This window comes from Centropristis striata, chromosome 8, assembly GCF_030273125.1.
Source record: "Centropristis striata isolate RG_2023a ecotype Rhode Island chromosome 8, C.striata_1.0, whole genome shotgun sequence".
NCBI lineage: Eukaryota > Metazoa > Chordata > Actinopteri > Perciformes > Serranidae > Centropristis > Centropristis striata.
Window position 1 is genome coordinate 2,045,684 of NC_081524.1, and position 22,062 is coordinate 2,067,745.

Sequence of the window (22,062 nt, forward strand, 5' to 3'; positions counted from 1 at the left end):
TTGAAGATGTATTAAGATATCTGACATATAGCAGTTTAAATATGCATCAAATATGTTTTGATAAACACACAGACATCTGACCAACAGCGTCTCTTTACAGGAAACTTCTGCTTGATTGAGATATGAACAGCTCGGATTTGGGAAATCCCAAGTGTGCTCTTATGTCAAGGGTTTTTCATAACAGGAAATTACAGGACGTTGACCCTTAGTTACACAGAAACAATGACACACCAACCTGCAAAGCAAAAAGAGAGAAACTGGGTGTTGTCTCTCAGTGTTGATCTGACCGTTGGATGCGTTGTATCATCTGTTTTTAATATCTGCCAATTAAAATCCCGCACAAGGCTGTGATTCGAATCAATCTGTTCGTCAAGTGTTTTCTTTAAAGATTTTCTACAACATAAGTGCATATATATATATATATACATATGCACCTATTTCATGTATGTAATGTAATCTTTTGCATTAATCTTTACTTATTCCACTATTGCATTATTGTTTGCCATCTACAGAGTTCTTAAGTTGTATATAAACATTGTTGTTGTGCGTTGATGCTTTTTATATATATGTATTATCGTGTCCGTTGTGTGCCTGATTTTATGAACATGAGGGTAAAATCCTGATGCCCCCCCTTTTTCGGCTTGGTTGTGCTTGTTTTATGTTTCTATCTTGTGTAGAAAAATGCCAAGTGTTTTCCTCGAGCTGTGTGTTACAGGATGAACTCCCTGTGTGTGCTTACATCCTTCTGGAGCTGCTGATAAGAGGGGAGGAATGTGTGAGAGACTAACAATGAAAGTGAAAGTAAGAAGCTCTACTCCCAGACTCCATTTTACACTGGACACACCACAAAGAGGGAGACAGGGTGAGTATTTATATTAGTATTTTTCTTACTACTTGCTTAGTCTCTGATATTGTGTGTGAGAAATAATACCTTCTTGATAAAAAACATCAGTTTCTTGGACTCAAATGTGACGTCTTCTCCTGTTTTCTGAGCAGTCGCAGCTACTGAACATGAGACATTCCAGCAGTCAAAACGAGAGCTGCACAGTCTGACTCATTTGTTAGAACAGTCAAAGTTTACCATAAGATAAGCAGAAAATACACATAGTTTTAATAAAACTAACGTAAAATAATCGTCATTATACAGTGAATGTGTGTGTTTTTAATGTTCTCTCTCTCACTTGGGAAGATGAGTGATTTAGAAGAAGAGGTGAAGAGTGACCGGAATAAAGATGATCCTCCGTTCTTCAGTCATGAACCTGGACCCTCAGACACAAAGTAAGAGACTGTTTCTACTGTAAACTGAAGATAATTCTGTTTTCATCTGATATTCTACTCTACTCTATTGTGTATAATTACATGAGCTGTAGATAACCGTAAAGAAACACAGGAAAGGAAAGAAATACAGTGGAGGACAGAATAGAAGTGCAGTTAGTTAGAGGAAGTTAAGGAAAATAAAAGCAGGAGATTACAGTAAAGAAACACAGTACAGACATGCAGAAATGGACAGCGTCAGGCAGGCCCGGCCCTAACCAATCTGGCGCCCTAGGCAAGATTTTAGGTGGCGCCCCTCTTGCATTGCCAGTGTAGTGTATATACTCACAAGAAACCGAATAGCTTTGTCTTTGACCTTTTTTTTTTTTACTTAAAGAAAGCAAACTGAAAATCAGAATAGTTAAAATGATAAAAAATTATAAATGAATACTTAAAAAATGAAAATATGAATTACAATCATTTTTACATACAGTACATTCATAAATAGCCTACATAAAGTATAAGATCTAACGAAACACACAAAAAACAAATACAAAAAAACGTGTCAACAAGTTGCATAAAACAAAATAAATATACAACATAAATAAGGCACTGCACAAAACAAGATATTAAAGAAACCAGTAACGATTTTAACAACTATATAACAAAAAAGGAGATCCTACTGCTGAGGTGGAGGCAACGGGAGGACCACTTGATGCTGCTGCATCACTGCTGGGTGGTGTTGCTGAGGTGGAGGTAGATGGCTCAGGGGGGATTTAGAAACTTCAACAGCTCATCTGAAGAGAGGAGTATGTGACACCATTGAGTATTACAGTCTAATAATAAAAACATATGATTTCAGGAATAAAATGAAATGATATAATATAAATGAAAAACCAGAGATATATGTAAGATGTTGACTGATATGCAAATTAGATTAGATTCAATGTATTGTCATCATTACAGTGAAATGCTGAATAGCAGAATGCAAAGTAGCAATATATAATATATCATATGAGAATGTTATGTTATGATTATATTTGACCCAATCACAGCAGTGCTGATATTCAAAACAGCATTCCCTCTCATGTGATAATGCTTAATTATCATTAATGATGTGCACTTTAACAACTAGGCTTACAACTATAATATATAAAGGGCTGGAAAAGTGACTATTAGCAGCAAGGCAAACGTTAGCTAACCAGAAGGCAATAAACATGTAAACACCCGCTTAAAAGATCTAATGTTTACAAATGTCCCAGAGGAATATAAGGTGGGAGCACTGTAATTCTCTACATTATTGTTTTCCATATTAACAACTGAGCCCCACCACAATATTAACTGACGTTAAAACAGTTAACGCTAGCTATTTATTGATTAGCAATTAGCCAATCATGTATCTTAATGTTAAAAAGCCAGGTTACTGTCACGTTCTGTAACAGACGAATTATTTAATGTAACGTTACCTCTGTCTTTGTCTTCTTCCCTGGGCACCGGACAGTTTGGGCCGTTTTCACATCTTGTGTTGATGTTTTGATGTGGTGACGTAAAAAAACAATCATGGCGGGCACGCGCTAATGAGCATATAGGGAATGGAGGGGCTTGTTGGGCGGGGCGACGTGACGTAATGTAATGTAACATTACTGACATCAAAAGTCACTTTATTGTCAGTCCTGCTACACATGTACACATACAGAGAACTGAAATTACATATTATATTAATTATATTAAATAGGCTTTGCTTTGCATTTAAATTAACATGGGGATTATTTTTGTATTAAGAAATAATAGTACCAACTAGTTATAAAAAATAGTGAAAGTTACACTTTCTTTTTCTTTCCCATTTGTGGTGCTGGCGTGGCGCCCCCCGATGGACGGCGCCCATAGCATTTGCCTATGCGGCCTATGCCACGGGCTGGCTCTGGCGTCAGGTTAATGTGACCTACAGGTCTTTACTAGTACTAATGATGTGTGTAAAACTTGTTGTTCCCACAGACGGAGAGCAGAGTCTCCAGTCTCTGGCTGTCTGTCTTTGAAGAGTGACCGGAGTAAAGAATATCCTCCAGACTTGAGTAATGAACCTGGACCCTCAGACACAAAGTAAGAGACTGTTTCTACTGTAAACTGAAGATAATTCTGTTTTCATCTGATATTCTACTCTACTCTATTGTGTTTAATTACATGAGCTGTAGATAACCGTAAAGAAACACAGGAAATGAAAGAAATACAGTGGAGGACAGAATAGAAGTGCAGATAGTTAGAGGAAGTTAAGGAAAATAAAAGCAGGAGATTACAGTAAAGAAACACAGTACAGACATGCAGAAATGGACAGCGTCAGGTTAATGTGACCTATAGGTCTTTACTAGTACTAATGATGTGTGTAAAAGGTGTTGTTCCCACAGACAGAGATCAAAGTCTCCAGTCTCCAGCTGTATGTCTGTGAAGACTGACCGGAGTAAAGAATATCCTCCAGACTTGAGTAATGAACCTGGACCCTCAGACACAAAGTAAGAGACTGTTTCTACTGTAAACTGAAGATGATTCTGTTTTTAATGTTATATGATAATATATACTCTACATTGTTCATTATAGTTATATAAACACAGAACAGAACAGTAAAGATATGCAGTAGTACAGTAAAATCACAACAGAGTTAACTAAACTCAGCACAGCACAGGAAAGAAACGCTGTAAATGTAATAAATAATGTGTTGATCTCCACAGAGAGAGGAAGAGGAGTCATGTTGCTGAGGAGGAGCAGCCGTCCTGCTGTGCTTTGTGTCAGGACGTCCTGAAGGATCCGGTCTCTACCAGCTGTGGACACTGGTTCTGCAGACGGTGCATCACCTCATACTGGGACCAGTCTGCTTCACCAGGAGACTCCTCCTGTCCCCAGTGTGGAGAAAGATCCAGAACAAGAGCTGGACTGCAGTCAGCCAGTGAGACCAGCACTGTACAAGGTAAGACTGTACACCTGTCTGATGATTTTGATTAGCAAAAACAAACTATTTTTATAAAAATAATTAAGTTTAAAACCCTTTCCTTCTCTTTCAGCAGCTGGTGGTCTGCAGGAAGTTTTAGATGAACATAAGATCAGTCTGAAGAGAAGATGTGAACATGTGACTGAAGGAAGTGATGGAACAGGAAGTGGAACCCTCCTCAACAGGATCTACACTGAGCTCTACATCACAGAGGGACAGAGTGAAGAGGTTAATACCCAACATGAGGTGAGGCAGCTGGAGACAGCTTCCAAGAAGAAGACCGTCCACGACGCTCCAATCAGGTGCCAGGACATCTTTAAAGCCTTACCTGACCAACAGGGACACATCAGAGTCGTTCTGACGAACGGTGTTGCTGGCGTTGGAAAAACTTTCTTGGTGCAGAAGTTCAGTCTGGACTGGGCAGAGGGTTTGGAGAACCAAGATGTCAGTGTGGTGGTTCCGCTTTCATTCAGGGAGCTGAACTTGATCAGAGATGAGCAGTACAGTCTTCTGGAGCTGCTCCATGTTTTCCATCCAACATTACAGAAGGTCCCAGCAGAGAAGCTCGCCGTCTGTAAACTTCTGTTCATCTTTGACGGCCTCGATGAAAGCAGACTTTCTCTGGATTTCACCAACATGGAGGTTGTGTCTGATGTCACACAGAAGTCATCAGTCAACATGCTGCTGACAAACCTCATCGAGGGGAATCTGCTTCCCTCGGCTCTCGTCTGGATAACTTCCCGACCCGCAGCAGCCAATCAGATCCCTCCTGCATGTGTCGACAGGGTGACAGAAGTACGAGGCTTCACTGACGCCCAGAAGGAGGAGTACTTCAGGAGGAGGGTCAGTGATGAAGAGCGCTCCAGCAGAATCATCTCACACATCCAGACATCCAGGAGCCTCCACATCATGTGTCTGATCCCAGTCTTCTGCTGGATCACTGCTACAGTTCTGGACCACATGTTGACTACAGAGCAGAGAGGAGAGCTGCCCAAGACCCTGACTGACCTGTACTCACACTTCCTGCTGGTTCAGACAAAGAAGAAGAAGCAGAAGTATGATGAGGGACATGAGACAAGTCCACAGAAGCTGATGGAGGCTGACAGAGAAGTTCTTCTGAAGCTGGGGAGGCTGGCGTTTGAACAGCTGCAGGAAGGAAACATCATGTTCTACCAAGAAGACCTGGAGCGCTGTGGTCTCCATGTCACAGAGGCCTTGGTGCACTCAGGAGTTTGTACAGAGATCTTCAAAAGAGAGAGTGTGATCTTCCAGAAAACAGTCTACTGCTTTGTTCATCTGAGCGTTCAGGAGTTTCTGGCTGCAGTCTACCTGTTCCACTGTTACACCACCAGGAACACAGAGGTACTGAGGGCTTTCTTTGGGACGGACTGGGACAATGACAGCAGTGATGGCATTTTTTCTTCATTCCTCAAGATGTTAAAAAACTTATTCCTGGGGAAATCCCTCAAAAGTGAAAATGGCCCATCTCTTGATGTCTTCCTGAGGAGAGCCGTGGAGAAATCCCTAGAAAGTAAAAATGGCCACCTGGACCTGTTTGTCCGCTTCCTCCACGGCCTCTCTCTGGAGTCCAACCAGAGACTGTTAGGAGGCCTGCTGGGTCAGACAGACAACAGTCCAGGAATCATCCAGAGAGCCATTAATAACCTGAAGAAGATGAACACTGATGATATCTCTCCTGACAGAAGCATCAACATCTTCCGCTGTCTGATGGAGATGAACGACCTCTCAGTACATCAGGAGATCCAAGAGTTCCTGAAGTCAGAGAACAGATCAGAGAAGAAACTCTCTGAGATCCAGTGCTCAGCTCTGGCTGACATGCTGCAGATGTCAGAGGAGGTTCTGGATGAGTTTGACCTGGAGAAGTTCAACACATCAGACCAGGGACGACTGAGACTGATTCCAGCTGTGAAGAACTGCAGAAAGGCTCAGTAAGTCCAGATAAATTTAGATATTTAATATATTTAATATAAATATTTAATAACTTGATAAATCAAAATAGATTAGTAGTATTAGTATTAGTATAAGTACTTTTTTTTGCAAAATTGCAACATATTTGAAATCTGTTTTCTTTAAATTGTCACAGTTGGTGTAAAATTGTGGCCAAATCTTGCCCTGCAACTTCGGTTTCAGCTTTGGTCTTGTCCAGCATCCCCATTCAACCTGCTAAACTTTCCTGTACCCCAGTGGTCATTTCTACCCCAAGAATCTTGTCTCAGTTTCGGCTTGCCTTTGGTCTCCGAGAGCAGTGTTAACACAGCCCTATCCACAATAACCATCTCTGTCCTCCACCTTTCTCTCGCATGGCCTTTTCCTTATGGAAGAGATCCACCCTTGTCAAATTTTCTCATCTTTACTCGAATCATGTCTTCTGTACCTATAGTGAACTTCATGGAAAATATAACCGTCCTGCATCCCGCCTGTTTCAATATTTCCCGGTACTCTTCCAACCCCCAACCAAAACTCAATAATTGTCTCAATATTTGAAATCTCTACCATTCAGAAAGGCCTAATTTAAATTATTTACTCAGTGCTTTCCCAACTCATGGAGCCGACTTTTACTAAAATAAAAAATTATTGGGAAAGTGAATTTGATGAAGGTATAGAAGATGAGAAACCAAGCATTGTGTAGAGTGAACGGTAGTTCCAGGCTCAATTTGATAGAATTTAAGGTTTTACAGCCTATTAGCATGGAGAAGAATATTGTTTGAGTGGAAGTCATAATATACCTCCAAAGCTTCTGTATGGCTGAAAGACCTCATGCAGTTTCTAGCTCTGGAAAAAATCAAACACAACCTGAGGGGGTCAAAGGGCAAGTTTAAATCTGTCTGGAGACCTGTGATTAATTACATAAATAACTTATAGACACTAACGAATGAAGGTCATGCTGAAAGTTCAAATTGATATTACTGAAGATATTTTGCCTCATATATTAGCCACTATATTTGACTGGTAGTGATATTGCTATTGTATTAGTGTTGGTGTTCTTATTATTTCTTTTTCTCTTATCTATTTATTAATTGTCCTCCAAGATGTGTAAACATGTGTGCACACGTAACACTTATCCCATTCTATTTGCAATTTTCTTCCTGGCTATATGTGTGTGTAGACACATGATCTTAAACAAGAAAATATTCTTTATTATGTCTTTATTTTACTGACTCTGGGGGAGGACATGTCAAACTGTTTTGTCATCAGATGCATGAAGTTAACATAAATTGTCCTCTTTCATAGTTACATTCTTTCGAGTATATGTGTCCTGACAGGCTTTCTCGCTGTGGACTCTCAACGACTCACTGTGAAGCTGTGGCCTCAGCTCTGAAGTCCAACCCCTCCCATCTGAGAGAGCTGAACCTGAGTTACAACAACCTGAAGGATTCAGGAGTGAAGCAACTGTGTGATGGACTTCACAGTCCAAACTGTAAACTGGAGACACTGAGGTCAGTTCACTGACTGCAGCTGTGTAGTTTTTAGTCAGTGTTTGTATTTCAATTTTAAATCTTTGACTGAGGTTACACATTTTGGTTCATTTTCTTTCCAGGTGGCTGAATATTTAAAAAAAAAAATAGAGAAAGTAAATGTTTGACAAGACCGTTTTCAGCTTTCATAGACTCACATTGTGGTTCATCAGTCAGTGAAGATGATTTTAGTACTGATGAGGCAGAAGAGTGTGTGAGGGTAAGTCACTATAGTATGTGAAAGTCACTATGCTCATTTCATGGAAAAGCTCTTTGATTACAACATCTACTTTTATAATTCTAAGTAAATGGTCAAGTTATGAGTGGTGGGGTTTCTTATATTATATTATTTTTTCCTTAAATTTTAATGTGTTTTCACAAATAGTAAAATTGAAGGCTGATAATATGATGATCCATAATAACAGAATGACTGACTCTCTGCTACTGCTGTTCATCTTGTATGTTTAATTAACAACTGAACTTAATCTACGTACATATGTAAACTACATTCATAGAGTTATACATCTCCTTTAGACTGCATTTTCCTTTTTTAAAATCTTGTACTAAAAAAAAAGACTGTAAAATGTAGTACATGTCAACTGCTAGTTATTAAAATAAATCTACTTTTATTATGCTAAGTAAATGGCCAAGTAATAATTGATGGAGTTTCTTTGCTGAAGTAGAAATATATTAGTTTTGTTTCCATAAATTTGAATGTGTTTTCACAATTAGTGAAATTAAAAGCTGATATTACGATGATCCACAATGACAGAAAGACAAAGTTATTCTACTTATTTAAGGGAAAGGCTCTTTGATTAGAACATAATAATGTTGAGCTGCACATTTAAAACCTGGACAGATCTGTTTGGATAACGCATTTATTTTTTATCTACCTCATTTATTCTTTATTCAGATTGTTTAGCTGCAATTTGTCAGAGACCAGCTTTGCTACTCTGGCCTCAGCTCTGAAGTCCAACCCCTCCAATCTGAGACAGCTGCAACTGAGTAACAACGAGCTGCAGGATTCAGGAGTGAAGCAGCTGTGTGATTTTCTGGAGAATCCACACTGCAGACTGGAGACTCTGGGGTTAGTTCACTGACTCTGTTGCTGCTGTACATCATATAGGTTTAATTAACAACTGAACTTAATCTCTGTACACATGTAACCTACATTCATAGAGTTATACATTTATTTTATTTTGCGTTTTAATTTTTTAAAAATCTTGTACTAAAAAGATGACTGTTTCCTAAAGAAAATGTAGTAGGTGTCAACTGCTAGTTATTAAAGTAAATCTACTTTTATTATGCTAAGTAAATGGTCAAGTTACAAGTGATGGAGTTCCTTTGCTGAAGCAGAAATATAGTACTTTTGTTTCCATAAATTTTAATGTGTTTTCACAATTAGTAAAATTGAAAGCTGATATTACGATTATCCACAATAACAGAATGACAAAGTTATTCTATTAATTAAAGGTAAAAGCTCTTTGATTAGAACATAATAATGTTGAGCTGCAATTTAAAACCTGAACAGATCTGATTGGATAATAAATTGATTTTTATCTACCTCATTTCTTCTTTATTCAGATTAAGTTCCTGCAGTTTGTCAGAGATCAGCTGTGCTTCTCTGGCCTCAGCTCTGAAGTCCAACCCCTCCCATCTGAGAGAGCTGGACCTGAGTAACAACAATCTGCAGGATTCAGGAGTGAAGCTGCTCTCTGATCATGTGAAGAATCTGAAGTGTAGACTGGAGACTCTGAGGTCAGTTAGAGGAATTAATCAGGTCATGCTGGTTTAACAGTGTTGTGATAAACACATTGAGGTTAATGTGTACCTCATATTGAGGTTTCCCTCCACTTCCATCTTCTAGTGAAACAATCAGTGATTTTACTCATGGAGTGCATTTTATTCTTTTCTTTATCTTCTGTTTAATTTCTTTCTTCTTCCACAAACTATAAAATACAAACTGACGTGTGTGAGATCAGTTGGCTCGTCTCAGGACTCTGAAGCTGGCTGACTCAAAGAACAAACAATTCTTTAAACTTGATCCATAACTTTGGGATTGTGTTCATCTCTACAGGATCAATGACAGGTTGATCAGAGCTGAGAAACCAAAACAAAGTGAGTATTGTCCCACATTCATCAAGGTGTTGTAGGTTAAAATCTCATTTAAACCATTAACATGTCTCAATTATCATATTCCAGTTTATGTTGTGGGAAGTACTCAAGATTTTTTTATGGTAGAGTTTCTCTCAGCTCATTCCATTTTCATTATTATTCTTCTCTCCATCAGATGATTGGATAGATTTTTTTGTACCTAGCAACAGAGGCAGGTGAATCGTCACTTGTGTTCATTTAACTTGAATTGAACCCAATTTCTGTTAAATCAACTATATTTGTGTCTTTCTTAACTCCAGGCTCCATTATCCTTCTCACCTGAACTCACATCTGGAGCTTCATACAGGTAATCCTATAAAATAACAAAATACTATTCACCCTTTCATTCACTCCCACACTGATTGCAGCGAGCTAGTAAACAAGGTGCTGGCCAGAACATTACTAGTGATTTGTGGTTCAGGTGTCTTGAACTAAAACAACATGACAACAACGACAAGCTGACAAGCTAGAGAGTGGTCGAGTGCGGGCGCAGGTGGAGCAGGTGGAGACGTAGTCCTTAGTGTAAGAGTTGTTGGAGGAGAGCTAGGGTCAGATGAAGACCTGTAGGTGTGCTGTGTTGGAAGCTTGGCCCCACTGGAGCACTGGAGATCTATCAGGTGGAGGCACGTAAATCCGGTCGGTGGACAGCCCCCGGGAACTGGATGATCCTCTTAGGCCTCCTGGACCACCCTTGTAATGTCCCACCTTGTTCCACCCACCAAACAGGAAGATGGCAGGGTGGTTTCCTCAGATAAATGTACTGTATATATGGATGAATGTATAGTTGATTGAAGAACAGGGCCCACCGAGACAGGCACGAGTTGAACCTGCGAGTGGAGCGAATGTAAGACAAGTTCTGCCCCGACCAGAGTCCAAGGTGTCTACCTACAACACAAACTCAGCTGCAGGATCAGGGGGAGATAAAATAGGGGCAGAGGAAAACAAACACTTCAACTTGACAAATGCAGCCTCAGTGGAAGGTGACCACACAAAGGGAGTTATCGCAGCTGTTAACTTAGTTTACGCTGTAGCAACTCCACTACAGTCACAGATAAAAATTGGCAAACCCAATAAAACTTTATTGGGTTTATTATTAAGTTGCTTTCTTCTTGTAGGAAAGGGAGCTGAAGCCAGTTCTGATCGCTGCTCTCCGTGAGGTGGATCCACGTCTTTCCAGAGAGCTGAAGTTGAGCTGAAGCAGAAGAGAAGAAACTGTGGTGAAGAATGTCTATAACAGCTGAGTGTTGCACATTACTTGTCATCAATTAAATGAGAAGTTTTTACATTAAAACCTGACAGACGAATGCTTCTGCTGTTATTCACACAAGAAGCTTTTTTACATGACTGTGGCTGATGAAGTTGAGTTTCTTTGGCTCCCAATCTGTTCTGTGCATGTGCTGACTGCAAAAAGACAATATAGCAATGGCTGAAAGACCGAACTCAAGTTTTTATTTTGTTATTGTGTTTCTCTTGTATTAAAATTGTCATTTTATTGACTTTTAACATTTTCACATTTTTCTTTGCATTCAGTCTGAACACAGTTAAAGTTCCCACTCAGGAAGCTGTATGGCACATCAAGCAGGTCCAGTCAGACCAGTTCTTGTGTTTGAAGTTCCTGGCTGTTTTAGCTCACGCTCCAACAATGGTTGTCAGTCTTCTACTGGGTTCAAACCAGTTGGGTCTGTAATATCTTCCTCATAACCTTTTCAGTTTGTAAACTCAACATTCCCTCCATGAGTGTAATGCGATTGTGACCCCCATGTACATTAATGTGCAGCTGTAACATTATTAAGAGCTCTCCTCAAGGGACAGGGGTTCAACTGAGAGCTGAAACAGGTATTTAGTCTGGATTCACACACTTTAAAGACGATGTGTTGATAATCTCAGATGATGGAGAAGAGGAGGGGAAGAGGTTGTTCTTGGTTTCAGCCACTAGATGGAGGCACTTCACTGATGGACAGAGAAGATGAAGCTGAGGCAGCTGGCAGATGTAACAATCAGAAAAAAACAGCTAAGATGAAATTGCAGCCTTTTTTGTGTTAATAATCATTTTTTCTCATATTCTTAGTTTGTCCCATCAAAACAAAGTGCTACATGACATATTTTGTCTGTGTTACTCTACTGAGACATTGTTCTGTTTATTCTGACACCAAAGTACATTTGTTTTGGATTATCCTCATTTAAAGAAACAAAAAAAATACATTTTCATACCTATATGTTCAATGAGACAGTGCAGAATAAATGCTAACAAATGACCAAAGGAGAAACAGATGACTGCTGTAACCCTCTCAGCATCACACAGATCAGTGCTTCTCAATTAGCTGCAATAACAATAAGCAGACTCATAAATGCTTTTCATTTTACCTAAACACAATATTCAATTTCAAGAAACTAGTAAAAAAGAAAACCATGTTTATTAAATATGTTACAGCACTACTGTTTCTTTCTTTTTTTTTGGACATCACAGTCTTGTTTCAAGGTCCAAATCTTTTTGTGTCATGTGAAGTAAAATATGATATTCTTATTGAAGAAGTAAATAAATATACAACCAGTTAAAACCAGATCACAGATACAGGTCCTAAACTTGGTCCTAAATAGTGATTTACTACCTTGGGATATTGTATGTTCATTAATTTTTGCTTTTTATAAACATTTCTATACGTATATTATGTCTTATTTTTATATTCTTTATTCTGTTTTTTATATCTTTGTGTCTGTATCTTGAGCTGCTGTGACAACTCAATTTCCCCACTGCAGGATGAATAAAGTCTTATCTTATCTTGTGTGTGTATTTTTGAGAATTACACAGAAAAAAACCCAACCCAAAAAACCCTGTATGTGTATGGTGAAGTCAGCTGTAATTGGTCATCAGGTAAAATGTGTCAGATAAGGTTAGAGGGTCATAGACCCATAGACTGTTCCGGCCAATCACAATAATTGATCTTGTATTGTTGCTACATCACTAATTGACATGTAACAACAGGTTTGATTGGTCTGAGGTGGCTAAGGTGGGCAGGGCAGAGTGTGACATGGAGTCAGACAAACTGTGGTCAGTGAGTGTAACAGTGTCAATAATTATCTTGTGTTTATTGTTAAATTCTTGTTTAACTCGTGTTTTACAACCATGGTTCTTTTACCGATTGTATTTTATTGTGAAAGTCCACAGCGGAAGTTGGAGTTGCTCTAACCGTGGTGCATCTTGGGTATCAGCAGCTAACGGTCTTCTGCTGCGGGTAAGTTGGCGCTCTGTTCACTCGGACAGAAACTGATGAAAAAGTGTAAACTATGTTTCATATCATGTGTAAAATTCATCAACATTTACCGTTTATATTGTTTACTAAGTGAAATGCCTGTAGAGACCGTAGTTCTGCTCAATAAGAAAGTTAATTGAATGAAAACGAGTAGCGGTTTAGCTAGCCGCTAACGCCTCTGAAGAGTGACGCGACCTGTACGTCACTAATATGGAACTGTCCTTTGTAGTTTGAGCGGGAACATCAAAGCAGCTTTACGTCATTGTGAACAGCTGTGGCTGTGTGAGGCCCGAGGGGCTGCAGCTCTGTTTATATTCAACTCTTCACTGCTTTATTCAACTGGAGTTTGATTTAAAAATACGTGTTTCAGACACGTTTGCTCTATTTTGTTAATACCACAATTAATTTAATTTTGTTTATTTGTTTTCCCTAAAAAAAGCTTTTTATGTGTTTTTATGCAAACTTATAACAACAAAATAATTATAATAATTAATTAATTAAATAATCATTTCTGCCTTTAAAAAAAGTTCATATGGTGATTATCAATGCTTCCTTTTGTTCCTCTGGGGAATTGTTTTGGCGTTGCACCACCTAGCGTCAAAGAGCTGTGTGTGCTCAAAGTGGGTGAGTCATGAAATGAAGCTCTCTCCTTCTTTCTATTTATCTTTACTTTTCTTCCGTTCAACACCACAAAACGCTGATAAATACTTTTATGTAACAAGCTTTTGAACCTGTTGGTCAAGCCTCCATTTAACTTACAATTTATGAATTGAACTTTAAATCGAGTTATGTATTCAGAGTTAGATAACTCAGCCTTAAGCTAGATGAAGCGTTTTTATTTATTTTTTTGTTTCTCTCTCTTTTGTGCTGATTTGAAATTGCGTTACCTCGTGTGTTATGTGTAGGTTTATGTGAATTTTAATGTTATTTTTCTTGTAGAGGGTGGAGAGTGGCTGTGTGGCTCCTGTGTGTAACGCCAGTTGTTTAATTTAGTTCATGTTCTTAATATTTTGCACTATAAAAAATGTGATATGTGGGTGAAATGATTTATTTTTTTAGACTTTGAGAGATGTGTGTAAGAGAGTTTATGCATTGTCATATTATTTATAGTATATTATAGGCTGTAGCATTGATTGTGATTGGTGAAAGAGCTGTGTGCTCAAAGTGGAGGTGGAGAGTGGCTGTGTGGCTCCTGTGTGTAACGCCTGTGTTTTTCTGTTTTTCCTGTGAAGAATAAACCCCACAGATACTCAACTACGTCTCACTTCTTCCTACACAACACATCGCAGAGTGTGAGAGCAGAAAGCCGTCTGCTACAGCAGCAAAGCCTTCATTTGGTCCTATAGATGCAAAAAGGAGCTTTAGAATGTGTATACTTTTTTGAGTACTGTCAGTGTACTTTTTTTTTTACTTTTACTCACTTCACAAAGAAATATTTTATTTCTATAATTTATAACATTGTTAATTAATTTCATATTCTATTTAAATGTACAGGGTGTCCATAAAGCCTCTTTACAATTAAAAAAAAATATATTACAAAGGCAATTGATGGGATATCTTAATCATATTTGTTGTATGTACTCGGTGGTTATCAGAGTTTTTAATCACATTGTATTTGTGTATTTCAGGTACCCTGTTGATGAAATACAGTCATGGAAAAAAATATTTCATTGATATTTGATACCAATTACTTGATAATGATTTTGATTATTATTAATAAAACCATGGAAAATGTCTAGATATCAGCTATTTTTGTTGATATCATTATATTTGTCCAAACAAATGTACCTTTGGTTGTACCAGACATTAAAATAAATAAGAAATTGAAGAAATAGGATGGTCTAATAATTTTTTCCATGGTAAATGAACCCCTATAAAAATGGACCTGTGGGTTGGAAGGGATGGGCTGATTCCCTGGCCACCTCCTTCACCAGATATCACTCTCCTGGACTTCTTTCTGTGGGGTTATGTTAAAGATATTGTGTATTCAACAAAGATATGGGACATCACTGAGCTAAAGCAGAAGATCACTGATGCCATTGTGACCATTGATGAGGCTCTGCTGCAGCGAACATGGCAAGAAATCAAGTACAGTCCTGATGTGCTTCGTGCTTCGAGGTGCAAGAAAAACTTCAATATCTACTCCTCATTTTGGATTAATTTCCACATATCATTTGCTTTTGTAATACATGTTTTAAGTTGTAAAGAGAGTACATGGACACCCTGAATCTTTTTCAAATCAAACTATACCCATATGATCACTTTAATAAGACAGTCTCTCAGTAGCAAACAATCTTATGCTGTGGTTGGAGTGTGATCAGACATCTGACCGACTTTATTCCCTTCTGAACAGCTGTGGTCGTGTGTGTCCCATGTTGTTGCAGAATAAACCCATCGAAATGCTCCGTCCATCTTGACGGCTGTGAATGTGTGGAACAGCAGCCGGAGCAGTACAGAGAAGGTCACTTTGGTGCCGTGACTCGTCGATTCTTCTGCTGGACGCTGGTTTCTTCAGTGAGATCCAGGGATTGTTCTGCTGCTGCTGCTGCTTCTCTGCATGGTATCAGGTAGATGTGTTGCTGTTGTTAAAGTCTCAACTGGACATTGATTATTTTTTTGGCTGTCATGTCTTTTTGGAGTGTGACTGGCTGACAGAGTAACTGTCTGAGTGTGTGATCACATTTTGTCAGGTGGGCGGGACATCTCAAGGCTGCTTATTATCCGTCCTGTTCTACGTTCACAGCACACGCGCGCCTGTTTTCAAGCACATTTTTAAACACGATGTCATTGGCCTCAAAAGGAGAGTGCTTTCACTTCACTCATTTCATTTCAAATGTATTTCACGTCAATATTTAGCTGTCCGTGGATAATACAACTCAAGACCAAGGTTCTTTTGCTGCCTAAAGCTGCAAACTTCTTGGCAAGAAAAACTGCAAGGTAATTGGAATGCTTGTAAAATATAGTCTGTGTGTCCCGCCAGCTGTAGTTTGTTAAAAATATTTCATGTTGACACTGGAAAATATGTGTGACCTGGTATTGATGAGTATAGACAATTAATTAATGTTGTTATGACTCTGTGTTTTATTCGGCTTGTACTCGGGCGACGTGTTGTTTATTCACACAGATAGATGTCTACATACTGTGGAAAACTACACATTTATTAACTCACCGGCAGAAATAAATGATTTGGTTATTAACACTCACAGGCTGTAAAATATTTGGTAACGTAAAATTTGACAGCACACAACTAAATATTACTTATACAGTCTATGATCATGTAAAGTAAAATATAATATTCTTAACCCTCACATACTGTACATATGGTATGCCAGAGCAGGGAATAGTGTATTTATTAATTATGAATACTTTCATATGCTTGCACTACTAGTTTTGGCATACCTCTAGTGGATGTTGTGTTTTTGTTGTTTGTCTTATAGTTTGGATTGTTATTTTATTATTCTATTGAATTTATTTTATTTTAATCTGTTTTACTCTGTACTTGTTCTGCTGTAGCACCTGAATTTCCCCCATGGGGTTCAATAAAATAATGTCTTATTTTCAGTTTTACACTACTCGTTTTAGGAGAAAAACATCTACTATCACAAAATAGAATGTCCTGTTTCACCTGTGACATGACAACATGACAGCCATAATGACTAAAACATATTTTAGTGAAATTAAAAATGTCAAGAACATCCTGGAACGGCTTGGGTTTTATTATATAACATTTATAGCCATTACAACCACTACAACAACACTGTCCTCACTGCTATATCATAAAGAAATCCTCATAACTACTAACATATATAGTTATCAATAATAATTCAACATTAATTAACACTTAATCAGAATTTTCCTCCAGTTGTCTTCCTGCTCTGATACATCTTCCTCCAAATCTCTCTCTGCCTCCTCATGTTGGAAGATCACATCGAGGCTCTCCTGCACAGTGAGTGCTGCTGTATAACCTCAGTCACTGGAATGGCAGCTCCAGTGACTAATACCTTAATAATGAGCCCAACCCCTCTTTGGATCTCTGTTTTAGTCTCAGTTACGTCAGAATAAAAGGATTCTAATCTGTTTACTTGTTCATCAGTTTGTTACACTGCAGGTGCAGATTTCCTGTCTGTGTCGAGGCTCTCTCTGACCTCTGTATGACTTCTGTTCCCCTTGAGAACCATTTATGGTCGCTCCTATGTTGTTTAACTCTTTTATTGTTTTAAGTTTCACCTGTCCCCGACCCTTCAAAGACCAGCAGGTGTCTGTCTCTGGGCAACTGTCGTGGAACAGTGGAAAAGTCATCAAATTTCAGGCTAAAAGAATGACATTTAGGGTATTTTTTCACTGCTGTCAAATGTCTAATTTGACCCAAACAGTATGTGAGGGTTTATTGTTCAAACTTTTACCTAAACGTGTCGTAACTTGCTGACTCCACCCGACACATTCTTGTACAAGAGAGCTGCTGATCAGACAGGAGGAGGAGCAAACAGGATGTAAACACAGAAGTGAAAGTAAGAAGTTTCATCACCAGTCTCCATTTTACACTCGGAGCAGAAGGAGGAAACTTCTCTGAGGCTGGGTGAGTGTTCCTACTAGAGTTGCATGTCGAGTTTACTCTAATTATTGATTAATCTGCTGATTTTTTCCTGTTCATTTGTTTAGTCTGTTATACTTTACGTCAGAAAAATTCTCCAAGGTGTCGCTTGAGATTGTTTACTCTTTTCATTTCCTGGTTTCTGAGCCACTTAATGTGTGACACAACCAGAGACTAAACGGAGAACAGACACAGTGTGAAGTCTGACTTATTTGTTGGGTATAAAACAGTTAAAGTTGATCATTATGAGAACTAGAAAATACAAATGATTTTGATGAAAGTGATATAAACTCTGCTTTTTTAAAACTTTACTGTGTGTTTCCAGTGTTACTGGTTCACCTCTCAGACCTGAAAATGAGTGATTTAGAAGAAGAAGAGGACAGATCAAAGTCTCCAGTCTCCAGCTGTCCCTCTATGAAGAGTGACCGTAGTAAAGGACGTCCTCCAGACTTCAGTAATGAACCTGGACCCTCAGACACAAAGTAAGAGACTGTTTCTACTGTAAACTGAAGATGATTCTGTTTGTAATGTTATCTGATAATACATACTCTACACTGTTCATTATAGTTATATAAGCACAGGACAGAACAGTAAAGATATACAGTAGTACAGTAATAAATCTCAATAGTGTTAACTAAACTCAGCACAGCACAGGAAATAAACGCAGTAAATGTTATAAATAATGTGTTTTTCTCCACAGAGAGAGGAAGAGGAGTCATGGTTGTGAGGAGGAGCAGCCGTCCTGCTGTGCTTTGTGTCAGGACGTCCTGAAGGATCCAGTCTCTACCAGCTGTGGACACTGGTTCTGCAGACGGTGCATCACCTCATACTGGGACCAGTCTGCTTCACCAGGAGACTCCTCCTGTCCCCAGTGTGGAGAAAGATCCAGAACAAGAGCTGGACTCCAGTCAGCCAGTGAGACCAGCACTGTACAAGGTAAGACTGTACACCTGTCTGATGATTTTGTTCAGCGTAAACATAAAATATTTTTATAAAAATCATTAAGTTTAAAACACTTACCTTCTCTTTCAGCAGCTGGTGGTCTGCAGGAGGTTTTAGATGAACATAAGATCAGTCTGATGAGGAGATGTCAACATGTGACTGAAGGAAGTGACGGAACAGGAAGTGGAACCCTCCTCAACAGGATCTACACTGAGCTCTACATCACAGAGGGACAGAGTGAAGAGGTTAATACCCAACATGAGGTGAGGCAGCTGGAGACAGCTTCCAAGATGGAGGCCCTCCATGACACTCCAATCAAGTGCCAGGACATCTTTAAAGCCTTACCTGACCAACAGGGACACATCAGAGTGGTTCTGACGAACGGCGTCGCTGGCGTTGGAAAAACCTTCTTGGTGCAGAAGTTCAGTCTGGACTGGGCAGAGGGTTTGGAGAACCAAGATGTCAGTGTGGTGGTTCTGCTTTCGTTCAGGGAGCTGAACTTGATCAGAGATGAGCAGTACAGTCTTCTGGAGCTGCTCCATGTTTTCCATCCAACATTACAGAAGGTCACAGCAGAGAAGCTCGCCGTCTGTAAACTTCTGTTCATCTTTGATGGCCTGGATGAAAGCAGACTTTCACTGGATTTCAACAACGAGGAGGTTGTGTCTGATGTCACACAGAAGTCATCGGTCAACGTGCTGCTGACAAACCTCATCGAGGGGAATCTGCGTCCCTCGGCTCTCATCTGGATAACTTCCAGACCCGCAGCAGCCAATCAGATTCCTCCTGCGTGTGTTGACAGGGTGACAGAAGTACGAGGCTTCACTGACACCCAGAAGGAGGAGTACTTCAGGAGGAGGGTCAGAGATAAAAAGCGGTCCAGCAGAATCATCTCACACATCCAGGCATCCAGGAGCCTCCACATCATGTGTCTGATCCCAGTCTTCTGCTGGATCAGTGCTACAGTTCTGGACCACATGTTGACTACAGAGCAGAGAGGAGAGCTGCCCAAGACCCTGACTGACCTGTATACACACTTCCTGCTCGTTCAGACCAAGAAGAAGAAGCAGAAGTATGCTAAGGGACATGAGACAAGTCCACAGGAGCTGATGGAGGCTGACAGAGAAGTTCTTCTGAAGCTGGGGAGGCTGGCGTTTGAACAGCTGCAGGAAGGAAACATCATGTTCTACCAAGAAGACCTGGAGCGCTGTGGTCTCGATGTCACAGAGGCCTCGGTGTACTCAGGAGTTTGTACAGAGATCTTCAAAAGAGAGAGTTTGATCTTCCAGAAAACAGTCTACTGCTTCGTTCATCTGAGCGTTCAGGAGTTTCTGGCTGCAGTCTACCTGTTCCACTGTTACACCACCAGGAACAAAGAGGTACTGAGGGCTTTCTTTGGAACAGACTGGGACAATGATAGCAGTGATGACCAAGGTACTGCACTCCTGAACAAGAAGACCAAAAGGAGATTCCTGGTGAAAGGCCCATACCTGGATGTCTTCCTGAGGAGAGCCGTGGAGAAATCCCTAGAAAGTGAAAATGGCCACCTGGACCTGTTTGTCCGCTTCCTCCACGGCCTCTCTCTGGAGTCCAACCAGAGACTGTTAGGAGGCCTGCTGGGTCAGACAGACAACAGTCCAGGAATCATCCAGAGAGCCATCAATAACCTGAAGAAGATGATTACTGATGAGATCTCTCCTGACAGAAGCATCAACATCTTCCACTGTCTGACGGAGATGAAGGACCTCTCAGTACAAAAGGAGATCCAAGCGTTCCTGAAGTCAGAGAACAGATCAAAGAAGAAACTCTCTGAGATCCACTGCTCAGCTCTGGCCTACATGCTGCAGATGTCAGAGGAGGTTCTGGATGAGTTGGACATTTGGATGTACAACACATCAGACCAGGGACGACGTAGACTGATTCCAGCTGTGAGGAACTGCAGAAAGGCTCGGTAAGTCCAGATGTGATTAACTTGATAAATCAGAATAGATTAGTACATTACTACGCCAAATGTACATTTTTTTTCTAAAATTGAAAAATTTGTGAAACCTGTTTTTTTTTAAATTGTCACATAAAATGTGTGGAACGCCACAACCAAAAGTTATCAAAAATAATTTTGACATTCAGAAAATGAACTTGGACTTGAGTAGAATTTTACCCCAATAGGCCACTAGGTGGGGCTATCTCACATATCGGTAAAAGATGTGAAACTCTAAGACTGTGAGTCCAATCTGCATGAAACTTTGCACATTAAATCTGTTGACCTCCATGATCAAATGTTTCAAAATAATTTTGATCATCAAATAAATGCCCCACTTGCAGAGGAAGCTTTGCAAATCTTGGTCTTGCTTCACTGAGGCACTGTACAAAATTTGACACTAATTTGCCAATAAGTGTCCCTGAAACCTACTTTCAGAACCTCCTGTAAGGCTGACTGAACCAACACAGAGCGAGAACCTTAAATGCAAAATAAAATGGCGGGGCAATAATCTAGGTCCAAAACCAAAACATAACAAAGGAACAACAAACATGATGTAAAAGGCGGAAACACTTCCTGGAATCAAACTGACACGAAGGAAGACAGAAGTTCTTTCCCAAAGTTAACGAGGCTTCCTTGATAGGACAGGTTGTGAGTTGGGTCCTACAGAAGCAAGGCAAGTCTCCTTTCAGTCATTTGTATGACACACATGGAATGGACTGTGAGTGTGCAGGTGTGTGTCATTGTGTAATGGGACATTTAATGAAGCACGACATCTTCAAAACCAGTGTATGACATGGATGTGGTTTTGGCGTCAGTGCTTTTCAACATTTTTATAAACTATACATTTAGAACATAAATATTATAGGACCTAACTTGTAATCATTTGAGAAGCACCAACAGAATATAAAACAAAACAGGAAACTAAAATAACTGAAAATACAAAATAAAAGACAGGACCTAACAAAGACATCACAGCTCCTCCTCAGCTGTGAGTTCAATCTGCAACAAAATGTTGCACATAGAATTTTCTGAGCCTCTTAATCAAAATTTGTCAAAAGAAATTTGATCATCTCAAAAATGTGCAATTTATAGAGCAACACCTTCCTGTAAGTTGCAGTCAACAGGAAGTGTCTCATATCTTGGCAGCACTCAGCCTCTGAACATGAAACATGGTCCAGTAGTTCCCTTTTTCCCCACAAGGCCAAAATGTGGCGCCAGCTGGACATTTGATAGTGCTTTTTATTCCAAAATAATAAACATAATGAAATTATTGTGTTCTAATCAAATGTGGTCTAATCTTTTTGATTTGACTGTGGGCATAGTAGTCTATGACAAATATCAGGACTATAAAGTCCTAAATTCTTTAAATATATCACTTTATTAACATTTCAAACATTTTAAGGCGAGAAAGTAGCCGTTTAGATCCCCAGTGT

General features: G+C 39.5%; 2 protein-coding genes across 2 annotated transcripts in view; both read left to right on the top strand.

The window, feature by feature from the left end:
• Positions 1–776: 776 nt before the first annotated feature.
• Positions 777–12,637, top strand: LOC131976314 (NLR family CARD domain-containing protein 3-like). Its single transcript, XM_059339285.1, has 12 exons — positions 777–862; positions 1,190–1,278; positions 3,250–3,354; positions 3,642–3,761; positions 3,978–4,213; positions 4,308–6,183; positions 7,519–7,692; positions 8,624–8,797; positions 9,295–9,468; positions 9,788–9,828; positions 10,125–10,171; positions 10,980–12,637. The coding sequence occupies exons 2-11, from the start codon at positions 1,190–1,192 to the stop codon at positions 10,145–10,147; spliced, it is 3,012 nt and encodes a 1,003-aa protein (XP_059195268.1). The 5' UTR covers positions 777–862; the 3' UTR covers positions 10,148–10,171; positions 10,980–12,637.
• Positions 12,638–17,116: 4,479 nt separating this feature from the next.
• Positions 17,117–22,062, top strand: part of LOC131976312 (NACHT, LRR and PYD domains-containing protein 12-like) — a 101,555-nt gene continuing 96,609 nt past the window's right edge. Inside the window, exons 1-4 of the mRNA XM_059339283.1 lie at positions 17,117–17,691; positions 18,032–18,188; positions 18,407–18,642; positions 18,739–20,599. Of these exons, the coding sequence (XP_059195266.1) occupies positions 18,061–18,188; positions 18,407–18,642; positions 18,739–20,599 (2,225 nt within the window). The 5' untranslated portion in view covers positions 17,117–17,691; positions 18,032–18,060. The remainder of the gene's footprint in view (positions 17,692–18,031; positions 18,189–18,406; positions 18,643–18,738; positions 20,600–22,062) is intronic.

Coding starts and splice junctions, on each gene's coding strand:
- LOC131976314 (XM_059339285.1), top strand. CDS start 1,190: ATGAGTGATTTAGAAGAAGAGGTGAAGAGTGACCGGAATAAAGATGAT. Junction 4,214..4,307: donor TGAGACCAGCACTGTACAAG/GTAAGACTGTAC, acceptor CTTCTCTTTCAG/CAGCTGGTGGTCTGCAGGAA. Junction 9,829..10,124: donor AGCTGAGAAACCAAAACAAA/GTGAGTATTGTC, acceptor TCTTAACTCCAG/GCTCCATTATCCTTCTCACC.